This window comes from Curcuma longa, chromosome 20 (assembly GCF_044706935.1).
Source record: "Curcuma longa cultivar G26 ecotype Majalengka, Jawa Barat chromosome 20, ITB_CL_G26_1.1, whole genome shotgun sequence".
NCBI classification, from domain to species: domain Eukaryota; kingdom Viridiplantae; phylum Streptophyta; class Magnoliopsida; order Zingiberales; family Zingiberaceae; genus Curcuma; species Curcuma longa.
The window spans coordinates 5,661,014-5,681,908 of NC_133880.1; the positions used below are offsets into that span (position 1 = coordinate 5,661,014).

Consider the following 20,895-nt stretch of genomic DNA (forward strand, 5'->3'; position numbering starts at 1 on the left):
TAGGATGTGAAAAGAATTTTCGCACAACCTATTTGAACATGTACTGGGATCATATGAAATTAGAGTATATTGGAGCATGAAAGGGCCTTTTTCAATTTATAAGAAGATTATACTCATTGGTTCAGCTCACAGTTATGACCATTTATAATTCCATCTTTTGGTGTTGGTTTTGTTTTTCTGCCTCAGCATGAGCATGTAGTGTCGTAAGAAAGGGTAATATATAGATCTTGTTTTTATAGGATGGATGGTATACCTTTATAGTCTGTTATACTATCTATGTCATGATATAACTAAATTTTGCTTACTTATTGTATATAACGTGATATCTTCCATCTTACTACAGGGCAGACCATCTGCCTGCCATTTCTTCTCCTCTCTTTTTTTCCCTTTGAAAAATAGCATTCTTTTATTGGTCATCTTTCTCAGGGATGTAAGTATGAAGCAATCAAGTTTGAGGCTAAAATTGTGGCTAAGGTGAAGTAGCTGGTAGCTGGATTAGTAACTTCTTAAGTATCATTATGTCATTTCTTTGATCTAATACAATTGGATGCAGTTTTTGAATCATTTCAAGTGAAGGATGACTTAATCACATTAGATACTGTAAGTGAAAAATAACATTCTTTTATTGGTCAGCTTTCTCAGAGATGTAAGTATGAAGCAATCAAGTTTGAGGCTAAAATTGTGGCTAAGGTGAAGTAGCTGGTGGCTGGATTAGTATCTTCTTAAGTATTGTTATGTCATTTCTTTTATCTAATACAATTGGATACAGTTTCTGAATCATTTCAAGTGAAAGATGACTTGATCACATCAGATACTGTATCCTAATATCTGGTAAGATCTAGAATGTGTTTCTTGGGCATCATTTTTTAAATATAAGTAGCTCCTTAGAAGTGATAAATTTCATTTGATGTGCAAGATGCATGGTATGTGCATCAATTTAAAGTTGCCCCCGGGACATAGTTGAGTTGGTTATGATGGAGCATAGTTGCTGAAGTGGGCAAGGGTCGAATCTCGGCGAAGCCAAAGCAATGCCCTCTTCCGTCGTGATCAACTGCAGTTTTCCGATTTACCTCTCACAGATGGTTGTAGGACCGATCGTGTGGGGCCGTTGGGATGGCGGATTCCATCTTTTGCTGAAGTGCATCAATTGAGAGTTGAGAACTTAAAAAGATATAATTTTTTCTTATTGTTTTCTTCATTGATATTCCTTGCCATAACCCAAGGACTCACCTCACAATTCTCTAGTAAAAAGTTATTCTATGCACAACATCAAAGGCTAGTTGAAATAGATCTACCAAACCTAACTTTGTCTTGTACTTGTTGTATACAGCATGATGGCTCTTCACAGGTATGATTTCTACTATTACAGTATCAACTGTCAATGCCAACACCTTACTTTATGACTCGTAGATGGCCACCTAACCTGTATGGCATCAGCTTAAAAGGAAACTAGTGATGGAGATGGGCAAAAATGTGGGCCAGCATTTTTTTTCTTCTTCTGTATGTTGCAGGTAGATGGAATAGCATTTCTCCACTATCTCGCCTAGCATTATTTTCCTTGCAATTCATTAAACTCAAAGCTCAATGATTCAGAGGACAGCATAGTTGGTTATGATCTTTGAAAGATGCCTCGATATCATTACCACTGTCTCTAGCAAATACAATAGGACATCTGCTTGGAGTTTATGCCTTGAAAATTTCTATTATGTTTCTTGGTTTGAGCTTGTCTAGGATAACGTATAACTAACTGTGTAAATCTGACTACATGATTCCTGATGTTTTTTTTTGCAGAATAATTGTGACCCTTCTGAGTTGAAACATGATGCCTGCACAAGGACAAGATGATGCAATATGAGATGAGGAGAAAAGAAACAAGGAGAGGGCAAGTGGAGTAGAACTAGGACAAAAGGTGCAGGTAATGGAGGATAACAAGGAGAAAAGGGTGCCAGTTCTGTGCCCACAACCAAAACCAGGTGCTTTCACTTCCTCTTCATACATGCTTCATTATCCTAATCTTCCCCTACCTTTTCCTTTCGGCAAGGATTTGGAACTGGATACAGGATCAATCTGTAGAACTGATCGATTTCGTGTCCCCCCCTAGATAATTGACGTCCAATCTGTAGCTTTCAAGAACTGACTTCAGCACTATGTTGAACTTGAAGTGAGCAACAATTGTACTATGTTACAGATCTATAGATCTGTCTGCCTCGTGATGGTGCCCTTTTGGTGTTCAGTTTTCTACCCACCTCTACTTTAATTTGCTTCCTTTATGATAGTGGGCAGTAATCATGAAGAACTTAGAGGTGCAGGGACAACAACATGCTGCTTTAAATTAACAAAGCAGAGAACTTCTCTGATAGTCTGTGTAGTTGTGGAAACAGGCACTGAAGCAGACGAACGACTAAAATCTGGAAGAGCAGTGCTGCAAAAGAAGGTATTTATATGATAAAAATCGACTACAGGTGAAGTATTATAATTACGCTGATGTTTTATCTTCAATTTCGTTTAATATTATTTGCAGAATGGCATAGGTCAGCCACAACATTATGCATCTCTCATGGAGTTCGATCTCTTGATCACCAACATATCTACTTCCACATCCAGCAACAGATCATGCACGGATTCGATCATCTCCTTCTTCACCACGTAACTAATTCTGTAGCATCGCTCTGGTTAAAGCTTTCTTTAATCGATGATCCATGTTTGGCTCAAAGGTAGCTTTTTTATTTATGTGGAAGGGAGAGAAGGTGAGCATGGAACTGCGGAACCTGTTCCTGAGGCGAATCCTCGCGGCGGCGCGGCGGTTGAAGGCGGAGGAGGACGAGATTGGGAGGAAGAGGTGTCTGAGCCAGGCGCTGGAGGAGCGCGTCCATCGCCTCCGCGTGGAGGCCCAGATGTGGCGAGACGTGGCGCTGAGCCTCGAATCCGTCGCCGGCGCGCTCCGTTGCGACCTCGACCGCGGCCTCGCGGCCGCCGCCGTCGGCGACACGGAGTCCGCCTGTTGCCGCAGCGACAGCGCGGCCGAGGCGAACGGGAGAATGCGAAAGAGGGCGTGTCGATCGTGCCGCGAGGCGGAGCCGTCGGTGGTGCTGCTGCCGTGCCGGCATCTCTGCGTGTGCGCGGCGTGCGCGCCGGCTACCGTGGCTTGTCCTGTTTGCAGCTGCAGTAAGAGAGCGAGTGTCCTCGTGAACACGCCTCACTAATATTTTACAATTTAAAAGAGATTTCCGGTTTATTTAAGTTTTTCTTGGATGTAAAATATGATAAATAATTCCGAATAATAGGATTTTCTTTTATATATATATACACACACATCAATGTGTGCTATCACTATATGTATATTCTCAATGTGTGTTCATCACTACATCATCGTAGGGGTAACCATGAGAAGAATAGATTTTGATTGCAATTAAAAAAAATGATAATCCCAGTAGCTACATTTCTGGGGGTGGTCGGTCCGGTCCCATGGAAGTTTTCCACCGACCATCAGGGTAAATCGGGAAGCGCATACGGCGACCAATCCAGATGCCCAGCATCCTTTGATTGCGTTCCCCATTTGGAGAAAAATTTCTACAAATACGCCGTAGCTAGGGATCGAACCGCGGGTCCCTGAGTTACAATCCGAATGTCCTACTGTTGTACCATTGTTCCGGGGACTTGATTGTAATTAAATATTATATAACAAATGTTTAATAAATTAGACATCAACATACATAAACACGTCACGATGACCAAGTAGATCTACTAAACAACAAAAAATCTTGTTTAAAGAATTCCACATCCCAAAAAAAAGTCATATCTACCATAGTAGGAACATAAAATGACTCATATTTGGTTTGATTGAATTTCTACTTAAGAGAGTATAAATAATATAAGGGGAAAATGATAGAGATAGAAGGATGAGAAAAAGAGGTTATCTACCATAAAGTTTACTCGTTTGAGAATTAACATCTAATCCTAGCAACAACTCCTCAATAATCAAGTCAATGGAACCAAGTCAAGTCTACACATCCATGGCATGTCTTTGCCTTCGGATCTGATTGCTTCGGTGCCACGTTTAGATATATGGGGAGACTTGTAGGTCAAAGTCAATGAAAGTAAGTCAAGGGTGCTCATCTAGTCAACACAGCCATGGAATATTTTGCCTTCAGATTTGATTGCTTGGCCGCTACGTTTCCATCGACGATATATGGCGTCTTGTTTGTTCACGATTGTAACACAAAATCGATGATACGATATATTCTAAAATAACGGGAGGCCGCATACGTATGATTTGCTCTAACCTTCGTGCGGAGGGGACTAGGGTCTGCCGTCTGCGGGTGAGTTAAAAAAGGTACTTTTCAAAGTAGTAAACATCGACGCGGCAGCGCTATTCCTTGCAGGGAAAGCAACCTAAAACAGAACAAGTTCGCCGGACGCATGGACGACGACGACGTAAAGGGAGACGACGCCGGCGATATCCCAGTCGAGGATGGTGGTGATGATGATGACTCTGAGGCCGATCTCTACGACTCCCGCAGCAGACGTAGAGCCGCCCTCGATCGCCTCCGCGCTCGCATCGAGCTCCTCCACCGCCAGATCAACAAACCCCTCGCGGACATCGTCCGCGACTGCCTCCTGTACCACCTTCCTGCCCGCTCCCTCCTCCGCCTCCGCGCCGTCGATCCTTCTTGGGCCATTTTCGTCTCCTCCCCCATCTTCGCCCACACCCAAACCCTAACCCACCGATCCATCTCTGGCGCCTTCTTCGACGGCTCGTCCGCCGCCTACGCCCACTTTCCCCCTTCCGCCGCTCACTCGATCCCTGAACCCGTCCTCTCCTTCCTCCCCGCCTACCACTTCTCCGTCCTATTCTCTTCCCATGGACTCCTCCTCTGCTTCAATCAATTTTCGCGCTGCTTCTATGTCTGCAATCCGATCACCGCCGCCTGGATCGCCGTCCCCTCCCCTCCCTGCGACCCGGGGCCGGAACCCCCTGCCGTCCTTGTAATTTCCCCCAACGTCTATAACTTCCGCCCCGACTTCTCCATCGTGATCCCCTTCAAGCTTGTCGACGATTGCGGCATCATCGGGTTCCAGACCTTCTCCTCGTCCGCCGGAGGATGGTGGGTCTCCAACGAGACTTGCGCGGCGGAATCTGTGTACGCGGGTTCCGGCGTCGTCGCTGGCGGCGTGGTCTACTGGCGGACGACGATGCTCACGGTGGTCAAATACGACCCGACGACCGACCGGGTTTGTGTGGTTACCTGGCCGATGGGACACCGGACGAACACGCTGTGGGAGATCGGAGAAATGGGCGGCGTCGGACGACTGTACTGCGTCGCCGTGACGGACGATTCGGTGGAGGTCTACAAACTGCTAGGCGAGTTCGACGAGTGGGTATTGATAGAGTCCTTGTCCATCTTCGATGCAAGTCCTTGTGACTCCAACGACGACGCGGCGGAGGAAGAGAAGACGAAGGGGAACGAGCTGTGGGAGGTGGAGCCAGACGGCAGAGTGGCGCTCAAGCGGCGGCCATGGCCGCTGAGGTTCCAAGGAGCGAAGATGGAGATTCTGCTTTGGGTGGAGGGCAATTTGGTGGCAGTCGACCTCTCGAGCAAGCAGGTGCGGACGACCGCGGCCCCTGGCGGACCACCGGGGCGCTTCATCGGCGGCCAGATCTACGTGCCTCACGTCAGCACACTCGCCGCAGTTCCCGTCTTGGGCGACTTACCATGCTCATCGTCCGCCATCGCGGCGGAGGGCGACGGAGAGGGGAAGAGGCGGCGGCCTCCGAAGGCTCGTCGACAGTAGCTGGCTCCGCCGTGTCGAGTTGACTCATTGGAGGTGTGAGTTGATTGACCGAGTCGGGTACAAGCTGGTGGAGTCATTTAGGGTTTAGGCGTGTGATGTTTAAAATTTCAAGTATTTTGAGGAATTGAGGGGGCAGAATCAAATATTACAATATTGTAAAATATATTATTCCAAGTCTATTTCTGTAAATCACCATATTTAGCCAAGTTATGGCTAGAAATACATATTTAATTTCTATTTCTTTATGCATTTTATAGAATATAATTTTTTTCTTAAAATTTCAAATTGATATTTTGAAAAGAAGGTAACTAAAAATAATGAATATTTGATAATTTTAAGATCTTCGATGACGCTAAACTTTAAATTTTAACAATTAATATATGGTTTTATTTATTTAAGAATAAAAATTAAAAGAGCATCTCATATAATGGAGAAAGCTTGTTTAATAAGAAAATGGTAACGCTAGAAGGAGGGCTTGAACCTCCGACCTTGTGGTTAACAGCCACACGCTCTAACCAACTGAGCTATTCCAGCTTGCAGATTTTAATATTCTAAATAAATTATTATTTTATAAAAATTCAAAATATCCCTTAAAATCTTGAAGCATCGAAAAAGAGGATGAAGAACAAGCTTATTTAAAAAAAAATAGAGAAGGATCTCACTACAATTAGTTTGTGGTTGACTTAATAATTCTGGAGTTTCTTTCCCCTTCGTTTTTTTCTTTCCCTTCATTAGTTTTTTTCTTTCTTTTCCTTCGAGTGAATTAGTCCACACATACATTCACCCCAATGCATGTTTTTATACCTACATAATGAATAACAAGAGTAATACCATTTGTGTTCAATTTGATACTAAATCTACTGAATCAACAACAAAAAAACACACTGCTTCAACTCAAACAGAAGTCAACGATTATAAATATTTTCATGAGTTTCAGAATGAATTGAGAACTGTACAAGCTCTACAGCTGAAAGAGTACCTGCATCACTTGACAACGTAGGAGTAAAACAAATGAAAACATGCTGCTTTGCAGCTTCCTTCTTATGGTAAGACAAACCACAATTCAAAGTAAGTTAGGAACCTACAACACTTGGAACATCTCTAGAATCACTCTCGTGCCTAGGAAACGAGTGGCGAAATCCACTAGTTGCCCATCAAGTGCTCGAGCCCTCCGGGCTGAAGAGGTGCCACTAGGGTTCCATTGGACACATTGTGTAGTAGTTGTGCAAGCCAACGGCGGGTAGCTGGATCATCCTGCAAATATAGCAATTGGGTCTGATCTTTTGCTAATAGTGTGTGCTTTCAAAATAACTGATAACTTAATTTGCTCATCAACGCGCGAGCGTTTTCTCGGATAACTTTTTCTTCATGATTAGCCATTCAATCAAATTTAGTTAAGTAGAGAAACAGCATTTACCCGAAGACAATTGTTGAATGTTCCATCTTTCAGCATCTCAGGGAGACATCCGCGCAGAGCTCCGCACGCCCTACAAACAAAGGGCACAAAGATACAGAGAAATGGCCGTGTTAGTAAACAGGCATACAATATCAGTAGTCCTAATGATTTGTAAACACACCTTTGATTATCCGACAGCCTTAGGTAACATCTGATTATATGCTTAAGTAACCTTGTGGATGGTTGCTCAGCCAGCGACACAACCATGTTGCCTAAAACACTACCTACGGCAAAGAACCGCTCTGCAGTGGCACATATATACCGCAGGCCCACATCGTCCAATAATATCTTTTGAACAATGAAAGTAGCCACCTAGAAAAAGATGGATGCAGAAATTAATTATTATATATATATTACTGATAAACAACCCTAAAGGCAATATAACAAACATCAAAGTTTAGAAACTAGTCCAAAACTCTTATCAGTCTACGAATTTAGATTCATCCCTGAGTTACTGCGAACAATCCTATATTGTTTAAGTTAGATTCTATACAAAGATGACAGCGTTACGTAGACACAAGCAAAAGATCAAATCAAATAAGAATACACATTCCATTGGCAATTGTTATCGTTGCAAGGAAACTAGTGTAAAATCCAAAATCATGGATATGAAAATGGAATTGTATATCACGCACCGTTTTAGAAAGTTCACTCCCCATCTCCATGGTGCGTAGACACAAAGGAATTATTTCTGTCTGGAGAAGAAAGCTGATGACCTCAGTATCGTCAACCTACAAAGTTAAGAAATTCATGCTTGTAATTTGTTATTTGAACATATAAATAAGAGAATACTATATATTATTAAAGGGGGGAATCACTATCAATAAGAAGATAACAGAAAAACTATGCCACAAGCATCCGTGGATTTCAGATAATTCAGCATTTTTTGGTGACACTTTTAGATGCATGGCTTTGATCATCAAATTTACTTTTGTTTTCCAGAAAAGCATTCCCTTTGTTGAGCTTTTTCATGCCTAGTTCCCAATCAAGTTTACAAAATTTCATAATGAAACCTAATTCTGTAGTCCAATTACCCAAATTCATCAATTTGTCCAAGTTATTTGTTGAATCTTATTGATTTCTATCAACACTGCAAAGGTAGCCACATAATATGGTTCATTAAAATTCAAATCTATGAGGCACTAATTTGGCTGTCAATGCAAATATTGATCTTCATTACAATTTCGACCAATGAAACAAGGAGCTAGATATGAAAGGGAGAACTGCATTATCTATCATGTAAGAAGTTACAGTAAAAGAGTTCAGGAAATTTATAACCTTGACAAGAGCTCCAATAACCCCTAAGCTGGTAAGCCTCAAATACTCAAATGGCCTTGTTTTACTAGTCGTATTCAAAAATGGATACAGATAAAGAGGTATATGTGCTGTCAAAAAAATGAACATGTCAAAACACAGAAAAAAAAGGAAATAATTGTGGTCATTAATAACAACAAGACAAGACTTAAAAAAAAGATTTTAGATAACAACACCATAAGTTCATAGTTCATACAATGTGATACTGTCAGAAGAACAAAAGAAAACAGCTAACTGTAATATACAACGGACCAGATTATAAAAAATCAGTGTTCAAAATTGTATGCTAAATTTTCATTTCATTCTCACCTTGCATATTTATATTTTCCCTTACATTTTAAATTTGGATGTTCAGAAACAAAAAAACCCTATTTGGTGAACTATGGGTGCACAAGCTATGACTAATCTAAAGACAATAGAGGAATAGAACTACAATTGGCATTTACACATATTTTAGTATTACAAATCCTAATGTTGAGTAGGATGACCATTTTACTTGAGTATTTGGCTCAAAGTGTTGCTTCATTGATGGTAGCTTAGAAAGCTAAGCCCAAGGCCAAGCAATTGCTGTTCTTGGACACTGAGTGAGAAGCATTTCCTAAATCTTCTTGCACATAAAGCATTCATGACAGCATAAGTACCTAACAAATCTGGTATTCCACTCAAAGGTCTTCCTCTCCTTTAAAGGTAAATATTACACTATTGTTTGAGCTGATCACCATGCACAGATTGAAGGAGCAGGATTTATCTTGGTAGAGATTCATTAACATTTCACTGGCAATCTTACTCAAGTACTCAAAGGCTTAAGCCAATTTTGTAGGTAAAATACCAATCCAATCTACAAAGAAAGCATCAAATTGTAATCATCAATTTTACATAAACATAAAACATGACAAGATTCGATACATATCAGAAATAACCAGATTGATGCCCGCCAAGCTTTTAGAAAATGATATGTTAAAATTTGAACATTGAATGGGAAATGAATCTGAAATCTAGCACCCACTTCTTTCTATGATTGAACTAGGAGGTAAACTAAAGTGATAGTGTTGGACAATTTCTATAGATTGTGCAAGTTAGTAAAAAATAACAACTAAAAAACATGTAACAAGAAATTCATAAGTTTAAACAATATGATAAAAGATGTCAAAGGTGTATATTCTACCAAGAAAATGCAAAATAGAACACTATATAAATATAGAAACAATGTAAGAAATTCTCATGACAAAAATTAAACCTGCACATCAAGAATGGAAAACTTCATGATAATAAGCCACTTACCATTCAGAAAAAGAATCCGTGTATCTGGATGTGACGCAACACACTGGAAATTATGGAAAAAAAAGGATCAGATTTCAGCATTAACAAAGTACTGAAGGAAATTAATGCTTATGTAATATCATATCAGCCAACTTGTACAAAACAAATAAATCTTCAGCTCAAGGATTATACATTGTACATATCCATATGCTCTGGATCATTTATCAATTGTAAAATAAAATCCACAACTTTACCAAGAAATCCTTATAAAAATCCATCGCTTCTAAAAGTTTGTATTGCATGGCAAAGTTTGAAACCCTTCATTTGTTTTGGTGTGGGTGCAAGGGGAATGAATGATTGGGTTGAAATAACAAAACTGGTATGTAAAAACTATCCGCATAAAGATTTTGATATTTAATAATCAGCATGTGACAAAATGTCAAACAAAGAGATAAAATATCAAAAGAGCACTTCATATATTTCCATTACTCCAGAATACCAAGTAGGCATTAAAATATTAGATCTTCTAAAATCGACATGTCAGGCCATATCTTTAATCTAAATGTTCCAAAGCAGTTTTCATTTTCTAGAAAAAATGTATATACATAAGATTCCTTGATATATAGCAGCCTGTACCAGTAAAAGCACAAGATGATAGGATTTTGATAACTAAACTATAATGCAGACGCCCATGGGCATGGATTTAGATTTAGTTCCACCACCACAAACTCATGTCAATAATCATAATAAAAAATATAAATCATAACAAAGAGCATACTTTGACAAAATAATGACTATGATGTAGAAAAATGATCTCAGGAAAAGTTACAATCCCAATCCATTTTTTAACAGATTTCAAACAACAGATTTGATGAAGTTATGAGTGAACAACTGACCTGGAGAAGAGCAAGGGCATTACACACTCGATTTGATGCTCCTGGTGACAATGTTGGGGGTGAAAGTGCAGGATATATTGAAACTATCTCCTGCAAAGAATTGAGAATCCATCATAGAATACAAATCAAATTAGAGCAATAATTAGAAATTGAATTGGAAAAAAATATATACACATAAAGAATACCATAGTATTTGCACATGCAGTTATGTAGTACTTAGACTTAAAATTCAATAGTGATAACTCTCCATTCATAATATTATACTAAAAATACAACATGATTCAGTGGAAGTACCAAACAAACTAGTTCTCTTTAGACAACGAAGCAATTGTATATTGCATAACTCTATGCAACTAGAAATAGGTTAATGGATGACAGATGATATAGTAATATGACAACACTATTACTCAATTAAATTGACATCAAACATCTGACGAGCTATTTTAAGGACCAAAAAGTAACTTACATAAATGAGAATTTGCAATTTAAGTTTTTAACATTTTAAAATGAGGTTGATATATACCTGAAGAAGTACTGCAATAGTGCCAAAAGAATGCCACAACAAAGGAGCCAAGTCTTGAAATATATCCCTTTTCTGAAAGGAAAAAAAATCAAGAGTATACTGATTATTTTGCTCATAGGAGAAACAAACTCACATTTAAAATAAGTATAGACCAGAGAAATCAATAACAAAATGCTTTAAGATCACCTAAAATGTTTCAACAATGTCTGAAAAAAAGACATGAGTAACCATTTTAAAAAAACACCTGTAGGAGGATATCTCAGAAGACGACAACATTGTCAAGCATATCCTCCTTACAAAGAATATATGGGCATATGCACTTCGATAAAATAGACACAAGTCATAGGAAAAGTTTCATAAAATTTAAAGCAGTTTCAACAAAAGAATTCTAATCTGAGAAAATAAGTAAAGCCGCACAAACTGGCCTCCATACAGATCATTAATAAATAAGAAAATCTAAAATTTGAATGTGCTATTATAAAAAATAGGTCTCAAAAGGCATGAAAATGTAAGTTTGAACTGGAGATTGCTAGAAAAGGTAAGTTCTAAATCCTTTCAGAAATGAACTGTAATGTTTCCTCTTAAAAGTTTTAACATAGATTCAGGAAAATAATTCTGGTTTATATTTTCTTATTCATGGTACAAAAATGGAAAATTTGTGCCAAGAATACAGGACACAAGACTGCTTCAAAGAAAGTACAAACCATAATTTCAAGTATAAACCTATAGTTCCATGATAACTAGCTTCTACAAGAATCATTAATGAAAAAACAGCTAAAATTAGAATGAACACTATAACAAATAGGCTTAAGTTAAAACCTAATATTGTTCTTGTGGTTGTGAATCACTTTTATAAGTGCATATTTTGATGTGGTAACTTTTAGGTGTTAATTTGACACTTGTATGTCATGTGTTCAATTATATGCATGTTATCTACATGAAACATTCTACGTTGTTAATTAGGTAGCTATATATTTTACATTTTAGCTTCTTATGTGAAATTATTGATTAGATATGTTCATCACCATACCTTATCAAATATATGTTAAGAATTTTATAATATAAATCCAAATCTTTTGTGCATGTTTTAGTATGAACCATATATGCCCCTGCATGTGTCCATGTTTACAATTGATTCACTGCATGCAACAAGCACAAATTTTTCAAAAGCTTGATTGTGAATAAACTAAAAAATAATCTTCGCTACGGAGATTAGTATACGTTGGCCAAGTGCAAGAAGAAATCAATGCTAAGTAAATTCAAATGTGCTACTTTGTGTCTTTCGGAAAATCATCAAATTTCTTAAACATCCACGTCAAATTTCAATTCCTACAATATATAAAATAAAAAAATTTAAACATTGATTATCGGATTTTGTATACACAAAGTACATTTCAAAAAAAGAAAAAGCCTTCTACTTTTAGGAATAATTAGGCGAATGAAAATATTGAAAGTAAATCTTTTTTTTACTAAAATACTTGATTAGTTTTTATTTGTAGGGTTTTTTACTACTAGATATCTTTGTCATAAAATTTTTGCTAAAAAATTATATCAGAAAGATTGTTGATAAGTAGTTTAAATAGAAAAATACTTTTCTTCCAAAAAAAATAAAATCCGCTACAGTCCCAACCATATGGGAAAATGTAAATCAAGAAACTATAATAAATAAAAAAATAATTAAAAAGTGGTATGGCAAACTTATATTTTTAATTTAGCTCACCAAGAAGGATGATACGTTTTCCTTTTCTCGTTTTTAATATAACAGGGTGTTTAAGGAATAAGAATTCTTATAACTTTTAAACAATAAATATATCAAGAAAAAAGGACATCCCGATGCACGAAACTCCTGTCATACGAAATCAAAAAAAAGATCCATTGGAATCTTACCTTGCCTTTGACAAGAGATTATTTTCAGATATCAGGAAATCATTGAAAAAAGTTTAAAACGATTCTCTGCTAAGATGATTGTACTATTCATTGCCATAATTTTATAATTCATATAAATACGAATTCAAATCTTAAAGAAAAATTCAATATGATTACATAGCTATTCTCAAAACAACAAAAAATTTGCACACATTATTTTCTTTTTTATTACATTATAATATTATACAGTTTATTATATTAAAATTTTAAATAATTATATATTCTAAATAAAGCTAAACCCACAATCTAATAATCTGAAGCATTGAACGAGCAGACAAATAAACCAAATGGATAGACTGCATGACTCCGACAGACTAACAAGCAAAGAAAGCTGAGCATGACGATACGTACAAACAGGAACTAAAGAACCATATTTCTTCTATCTCTTCATGGTTAAATAGTGCATAGAGATTTTTGTAAACTAATTAAAACGACACCGGATTGAATATTCAACTATATAAGAAACAAATTTGTGAATAAAAGTCCAGTTGCTAACCAAGTGTTCAGAACAAAATCTCGAATGAATAGAAACATGCCAGCTCAAAGAAACTACCGTTTAGAAGACTAGTTCATGAGGTTTCGTTCCAGACCTAAGGGTGAATTTCGTCCCAAGATAACCCCTCATATTCTCCACTGCTTCAATTGCTTTTATTAGCGGAGTGTCCACGGCCTTCTGATCTTCCTTCCTCTCCTGTGGCAGCTTCTTTGTTTCCTGAATCAAGCATGAATATGCTCAAAGATTACTGAAAATATTAAAATGCAGGCAACCGCAGAATTAACTATCGCAATACCTGTTCAGCCTCAAAGAATGAGCTTTCGCTCTTCTTATACCTCTTCTTTTGTTCTTTTTTGAAGTACTTATCGTCAAACTTGTCGACGTTTACTCCGGATATGTCAATTTTGGTGGAAGTGGCAACCACATAAGATTGGTTAACCCTTCTAAGAGGTACCCCGTTAACAGTGAAAGGGCCTATGACATTTAGCATTTCAAAAGAAATTAATGATAAGATTAATTGAAACGTCGATACAACATCCCGTGATCATATCAAAGGAAAAAATAATCCATAGTCAAACTGGTTAATCAAAAAGAGATCATTCAAGATTCTACCTTCCGGATGCAAACAAAACTACAAATTGCACAATGTAATGAAGGATTGATCAAGTTGAGAAGAATATGTATCCCTGGATGGTCGATCTAAAAAGAATTTGTTCCAGTCCAACATATCCAGACACCACACGGTCAATATTAGAAAAATAAATTCATTCAACAAACAATTTAAAATGATATGATCACAACCTACAGTCAAATGGTCACCAGGGTATCTAAAAGTAGAAGCAGAAATATTGGATTCACTCGTTCATTTTTACATCATGGATGACTTACTTGATCAAAATGAAGCAATAATATTGTATCATACAATCTTTAGTGTTATCAGTTTATACTTTACATCAGCAAAACAACAATATAATATGACCATCAGCAATGAGGATTAAACCAAGCAAAAAAATTTCCAAAATACAAGAAAAGTGACAACTTATTATAATATCAAACAGTAATCAGTCAAAACTTATGAGCAATGATACGTAACATGAAAAAATCCAACATGAAACCAATATGACACACTGTATGCAGTAGGTCCCACATCCATGCAGTGGGACCCATAGGCATGCAGTTGAGTGTGTTATGTTGGTTTCATGTTGGACTTTTTCATACTACATATCATTTCTCAAAACTTATATGGCATAAAAATCATGACCCAAATACTAAAGTTTAAAAAATGTCATCAAAGTTATAGTTGGCTATCATTCCAACAACACAAATAGCTAAATAACACATACCATTCGATAGTATCGTTATTCTTAGTTCTATGTTAAAAATGAGAGTACCAAATAATAGACAAAGTTGGTGAAATCAAACTATATATCCTAGATTATTCAACTGGTGATAAATATTCCAAACTTACTTTTTCAAAACTGAAAAGTTGGCTTACCAGTGATAAGTAGTAACCCAGATGAAAGCTGTTTTAGAAAAACCACTCTTCTCCCCATAAACCTACCAGCCAAGAGGATGAGAACAGTCCCTGGGGTAATGCTGGCCCTATGTAACCAAAACAAACCAAATCAGTTTAAAATGATTGCATGATAGAGTGATAATATCCAGCATCAGAAAATTAGGGGAGGAACGGAACCGGAGCTTGGCGGGCTTGGGCTTGCGGCGATTAGGCACCGGGGTCTTGACGTCGTCGGCAGGGTAAAACTTGGGGGGCTTCCTGGACGCCGGCTCGGGGGCAGTGGGGTTGGGGTCGTGGCGGGGGAAGGCCCCGCCGTGCTTAGCTTTAATCGCCCAGATACCACGCTTGTGGTACATCTTCGACCGGGAGAACTTCCCGATCCCAGGGATAAGTAAAGGGTTCCGGCTCTTGGTCCTCGGCTTCGGCGGCGCCATCGCGAAGGGAAAGAACAGAGAGAGGAGGAGGAGGAGACGGCGACGACGACGGCGACGGCGGCGAACGACAACAGACCACGGGAGACCAGATGAGTAACCCTAAGCTATTTATAAGGAGGTGAGGAAATCCTAGGGTTCATCGAAGCCGTTCGTGAGATCTAACGATCAAAAGAGATAAACTGGCTATAATGGGCCTAGGGAAATCTGGTTTGGGCTTGGGCCCATAAAGTCAACTTGATACATCAATTGGGCCAGCTTTTGAGAGTATGAAAGAGGGCAGTCCGATGCACGAAACTCCCACCATGTGGGTCCAGAGAAAGGATCCATTATACGCAGTCTTATTTTGCCTTTGACAAGCCAGAGTTATGAAAGAGAGGGCAAAAAAATCTCTCGACCTTCTTTACTTTGCCTTCGCACCGAAGGCAGAGCAATGGGAAAAAGTCAATTTCAAAGATCAATTAAAGTCATTTAATTTCAATTTCAATTTCTATGTGTAGACTTCAAGGTGAATATTCGCACTATTGAAGATTAAAATTATTATAAAAAAACAATTTTAGATTGAAACTCTTGCAAATTTAACTGCTCAACTAAGAAGTTTTTAATTTCTACGTACCGCCAACAATAAGATTATTTAATTGATTGAAATAGGCAGGCAGAAGTGATTTAATATCTAAACAAATAGAAAATCAAATAGTATCATTGGAATCCTCCACCAGACAATAAATTTAGATCATATAAATAAGTTTCTTTTACATGTTTAAAGATCCTTTCCAATGCAATCCTGCAATTAATGGATTTTTTTAATAGATTTAAATTTTAATTAATGTTAAAACATCCCTTTAAAATTGTTATATTGCTATCAAAATAACCTTTATTTAAGATACCCATTTTATTTTACTCGTGTTAATGAAGATCTTAAATCGTGTTTTAATATTAGTTAAACTAAGTTAATAACTGGTGAGAGCATCTTAAAAATAATCCCAATTATTATTATTATTATTTGAAAGAAAAAAAAAAATGTGCAAAAAGATTATCCCTTGCGATCAACCAAGCCAGATATGAGATAAGAAAGACATAGCATGCAGAAATTAAGATTAAAAACCCTGCTCGTAGAAAAGGCAAAGAAATATTCAGTGCCATTTGGATATTCATAATAATCTACTCAGATACGAATGAATTAATTTAAACTACAAATTCTTAGAACAAAAATGTTACATCGATATTCACTTTTATAGATCATGGCATTGGCAGTCAGTTGGATGAACAGGAAATCACACAAATATTGATACCAACACATTATTCTCTTTACCATTGCTTTAAGAATCCATTTTAAAGAGACCGAATTGCAACTGTATATTCCAGTTTAAAAACCTTGCTTACTACATCTAACCAAGTCAAAATGACTTAAAGACTAAATTATGCTATAGTAGGTTGCAACTTGAAGGTGTTAAATAGTTTCTAATATTTTAAGATGAATGAAAAACACACAGACACATGGTTGATGCAAATTAATGGCTACCACAATCTGAAACATATTGCAAATATCTGTTTGGGTAACAATGCAGTTAAATCGCAAGATAATTGTATTCACAGGTACATTCACAATCAACCAGTTTTCCAGCATAATAAGATAAGTATTTGTCGCGAGATTTCAAGGAGTAGCAGTTTCGAGAGCAAGTAGTATCAATGCCTGAAATAGTAAATTTGAAAAAAAAAAAAAAAACAGTAAGAGTTCATTGTTTTCTACCTGCAATACAAAGTATTACTAGTTGAACTTGGGAAACCTTGAAAAAATGCAATAAATTAAACCAAAAGGTTTTCAGTCATATAGAACCAAGACTTCGATCTCTACTAAAGAATCGAGGGTGTTTTTTTTTGTCTATTTGTGTTCAATTTCATGTGGAGGTTCAGCTAAAACTCTTGATTAGTTAGGGGGGAATCAGTAATAAAGTAGTTTTTTTAGGAATATATTGAGAGAGATGATATAGGTAAAATTATCGACACATCCATGATTGGAACTAGCAGTATGAATCAGTCTGAGTTAGTGTGCTAATGTTGCAGGAAGTTGGCACATCCATGATTGGAACTAGCAGTATGAATGGGGCTGAATTAGTGTATTAATGTTGCAGCGAATTGGGAAGTGACACATGTATGGTCAAGCTTGAAGAACTTAGCCACGTGGAACATTACTATTGGGCGGGCGCTCACTCTGAGCCCTATAAGAGAGAGCTGGATACTACATCCTGGGTTATATAAGCGATCTGATGGAGTTCCACGTCAAGGCTATCCCAGGCAAAGACTCCTTCCCACCTTACCCTATCCAGATCAACCATTACAAGCATAAGCCTAATACCTTCCTCATCCCTAATTCTGCACAACCAAACTCTGAGCATATTTCTATGACATTTAGATCTCAGCCAAGCTAGATCTTCCTCCACTAAACCACGCTCACTTCAACCAAACTCCATGCAGTACAGTAAAACAAATCCAGCTTCCTTTCATGTACGTGATCGAACTCAACTCACCTCAGCTAACTTATAACAAACTCCCCTCAGCTAAGGTTTGAGCGTGCCAACTTAGACTTATTCATGTACTAAAATTTGCCCATAGACAATATGTTCTTGGCGAAAAAAGAATTCTTTAGCAGCAGAAAGAATGTATTATCTTGAACTCGCATGTGGTCCACAATGACAGTAGTCATCCACGTAACAAATCCTAGTCAATTGAAGGTATCTTCTAATCAACTCCTATATCATTGAAACTAGCCAAGTTTGTGTTTTTTTTATAAGTTTAAGAGTTTTAACATGTAAAAAAGGCCAAAATGTAAAGGTGCCTATGATACAATATCTAAAACATGTTAAGATTTCGCAAACCATCATTTACTTAAATTATCTTCTAATGGATCCCTTCAGTTTCCATTAAAAATAATCATATAACAGATATTGTTCGATTGCGTTGGTTGGCATGGTATGACTTCATGTATGCAATTGAGCTATTGTCTTCCCCATTCTAAGGTGTGTTGGATCAATCTTTTGAGTGAAAACCCTCACTGCAAGATTATACTCATGTAACAGTCCAACATTAAACATGTATTGTGTGCATTAATCTTATATGATAAGACATCGAAACTAAGTGTGAGTCAAGTAGGTGACAGAAGCTGAAATGTTGCCTATAGTAGCAAAATTCTAATTCAAAACTGTTATCTTGCAGTCTAACTGACCTGAAAAACTTTTGGTACTAGAACAATATAGTCTAACAAATATCTCATTTCTGAAATTTGCAATATGGCATTTTATATCATTTGTTTGGAAGTGGATAAAGTCAATCAACATTTCTTATCTCACTTCTAAACCTGAAGCATCATTTCTTTTTAAAAGTTGACGTGTTTACCATAAATCATGATGGCATTTTCTGTATGTTTCTATCACAACCAAAATCAAGTTCGTTCAAATTCACTGTCTACTTCTGCATCCCCCTTAGGCACAGTGAGGAAAATAATAAATAAATACTTGTATGAACAAATGTGATGACTTGGGTCCTAGCCAACCACCACGACAAACCTTTCAAGTGAGATTTATAAAATAAAAAGTTTTTGAGCACTCACTACTCAGTGGGTCATCATCTACATGTTAGGCTGAGTAAGGATGCAAAGCACTCACCTCTCAGGATAGAGTCCATGTTTAAAAATCATAACTTTTGTTAATCAACTATCATCATTGTTAAACAAATTGGTCCTGAAATTTAACAAATCGTCTAAAAGTCCACTCCAAGTATCTTTCAGGTTCGAGACATGCGTCATTCACTCCAAGTTTGGCCGAAGAACAGAAGGCCCAATCTTTTTTTTTTGTCCCACATAGAAAGTAACAATATATCCTCGGATCGACCAAATATTAGCCAAAATAATCAACGAGATGTTGAGTAAATGATCAATGAATGTCCAAAGATCAGAATATGCCCCGTCTACGGTTCCCCTTGTATTCATGTCCAAAGCAAGCAGTGAGGACAGAAAATTCTAAGGATGGAAGAAGGCGTTCCTTTTTAACCTCTGGCCTTGAGATCAGCCAGACGTCTGGAGAGATCGTCCTCGTCCACTTTCTCTTGTTCCTTCGCGGGGACTGCATGACCCGCAGCCTGTGGCAGCCCGACGGAGACTTCAAGACCATAATCATCCGCCACTTGCTGCATAAGGCTGTTAACCTCACCCTCCGGGGTTGATAGGCTGGTGGATCCGGCCATGGCGCCCTCCATGAACTCCGCCTGCACCTCCATGTTGACGAACTGGCGCTCGAACTGATCCATGGTCTCGGACATCTTCTGAAGATTACCGCTGGCGAGAGCAGACTCAAGGGACTTGACGATGGATCCCATAGACTTCCCAATCACCTGCATCTTTGCCTGTGTGTCGAGGCGCGCGACGACGGCGTCGAGGCGAGAGGCGAGACGGAGGTAGTTCATCTGCTCGGTGCGCTTCCGGATCGCGTTCTCGGCATAGATTCGGGCGCCGTCCATGTTTCCCTTCTCGATGGCCTTCTTCACCTTGAGCTTCTCCGACTTCTCCTCCTTCTCGCACTTGCGCGACTGCCGCTGCAGGCTCTTCGACGTGAACTTGAGCTCCATGATCTGGTTCATCAGCTTCCCCGTGCTTCCCATGGTGTCGCCGAACGGGGGGGATTGGATCGAGGTTAGGGTTCCGTAGATTTGAGAATTGAAAAGTTGCGTATCGAAGGGAAGAAGAAGTTCTCAAAATATAAATCCAGAGAGAAAAAAAATGACAACGAATTTAATAAAAAAAACTCAGGGGTGTTTCGAAAAATTCTTAATTTAAAAGGATATTTGAGAAAGAGGATAAACTCGGAGGTGGCAACAAATTTGATTTTATTATTTAATTAATATTTAAAATATTAAACGTGCAATAAAAAAAGTTAATTACAATTTAATATCATGTATGTTTACATTATAATACGAGTACAAAAGGTTTTTTTTTTTGTCTCGTGGTGTAATTGAGTTGGTTACTACGTAACTAATTTGTTGAAATAGAAAAGGATCAAATTTCGATTAAACCGAGGTAATGCCATCTTCCGTAGTATCAGCTGTAGGTTTCTGAATTATGTTCTCACAAATGGTCATGAACTAAAAATCAGTTCAAAGAGCCGCTAGAACGGCGGATTTCACTTTTTATTGAAGAGGATATTTATTTTTAAAAATTATAAAATAAAATATATTTGAATTTAATAGTTTAAGATTGATTTGGCTAAATTATTGTTCTGTTTTGTTAAAATCT

At 37.8% G+C, this 20,895-nt stretch overlaps 6 protein-coding genes and 1 non-coding gene across 9 annotated transcripts in view; 2 read left to right on the forward strand and 5 right to left on the reverse strand.

Annotated features, from left to right (window-relative positions):
• The first annotated feature begins 970 nt into the window (after positions 1 to 970).
• Positions 971 to 3,273, forward strand: LOC141813622 (putative BOI-related E3 ubiquitin-protein ligase 3). 3 transcript variants are annotated; one of them, XM_074701577.1, is made up of 4 exons: positions 971 to 1,511; positions 1,792 to 1,973; positions 2,102 to 2,434; positions 2,522 to 3,273. In XM_074701577.1, the coding sequence occupies exon 4, from the start codon at positions 2,700 to 2,702 to the stop codon at positions 3,201 to 3,203; it is 504 nt and encodes a 167-aa protein (XP_074557678.1). In that variant the 5' UTR covers positions 971 to 1,511; positions 1,792 to 1,973; positions 2,102 to 2,434; positions 2,522 to 2,699; the 3' UTR covers positions 3,204 to 3,273. The 3 variants fall into 3 exon arrangements, with proteins under 3 accessions (XP_074557678.1, XP_074557677.1, XP_074557679.1); XM_074701578.1 differs by having other exon boundaries at positions 980 to 1,511; positions 1,792 to 2,434; positions 2,522 to 2,646; positions 2,739 to 3,273; XM_074701576.1 differs by having other exon boundaries at positions 1,792 to 2,434.
• A 1,000-nt stretch (positions 3,274 to 4,273) lies between these two features.
• LOC141812874 (uncharacterized) lies at positions 4,274 to 6,030 on the forward strand. The gene is made up of 2 exons (XM_074700823.1): positions 4,274 to 4,319; positions 4,383 to 6,030. The coding sequence occupies exon 2, from the start codon at positions 4,420 to 4,422 to the stop codon at positions 5,791 to 5,793; it is 1,374 nt and encodes a 457-aa protein (XP_074556924.1). The 5' UTR covers positions 4,274 to 4,319; positions 4,383 to 4,419; the 3' UTR covers positions 5,794 to 6,030.
• A 223-nt stretch (positions 6,031 to 6,253) lies between these two features.
• TRNAN-GUU (transfer RNA asparagine (anticodon GUU)) lies at positions 6,254 to 6,327 on the reverse strand. Its single transcript has one exon. It is a non-coding gene; the product is annotated as a tRNA-Asn (tRNA).
• Positions 6,328 to 6,761: 434 nt separating this feature from the next.
• LOC141812940 (uncharacterized) lies at positions 6,762 to 11,673 on the reverse strand. The gene is made up of 9 exons (XM_074700885.1): positions 11,668 to 11,673; positions 11,243 to 11,314; positions 10,720 to 10,809; positions 9,845 to 9,887; positions 8,528 to 8,634; positions 7,885 to 7,980; positions 7,371 to 7,561; positions 7,211 to 7,280; positions 6,762 to 7,047 (listed from the first exon to the last, which is right to left on the reverse strand). The coding sequence occupies exons 1-9, from the start codon at positions 11,671 to 11,673 to the stop codon at positions 6,937 to 6,939; spliced, it is 786 nt and encodes a 261-aa protein (XP_074556986.1). The 3' UTR covers positions 6,762 to 6,936.
• Positions 11,674 to 13,607: 1,934 nt separating this feature from the next.
• On the reverse strand, positions 13,608 to 15,687 carry LOC141813213 (large ribosomal subunit protein eL6-like). Its single transcript, XM_074701144.1, has 4 exons — positions 15,358 to 15,687; positions 15,160 to 15,266; positions 13,960 to 14,138; positions 13,608 to 13,880 (listed from the first exon to the last, which is right to left on the reverse strand). The coding sequence occupies exons 1-4, from the start codon at positions 15,612 to 15,614 to the stop codon at positions 13,725 to 13,727; spliced, it is 699 nt and encodes a 232-aa protein (XP_074557245.1). The 5' UTR covers positions 15,615 to 15,687; the 3' UTR covers positions 13,608 to 13,724.
• A 1,372-nt stretch (positions 15,688 to 17,059) lies between these two features.
• Positions 17,060 to 20,895, reverse strand: part of LOC141813212 (ESCRT-related protein CHMP1B) — a 10,580-nt gene continuing 6,744 nt past the window's right edge. The window contains exon 2 of the mRNA XM_074701143.1: positions 17,060 to 17,304. The gene's annotated coding sequence lies outside the window, so the exon portion shown is untranslated. The remainder of the gene's footprint in view (positions 17,305 to 20,895) is intronic.
• Positions 19,653 to 20,326, reverse strand: LOC141813838 (ESCRT-related protein CHMP1B). The gene has a single exon (XM_074701829.1). The coding sequence runs from the start codon at positions 20,262 to 20,264 to the stop codon at positions 19,653 to 19,655; it is 612 nt and encodes a 203-aa protein (XP_074557930.1). The 5' UTR covers positions 20,265 to 20,326.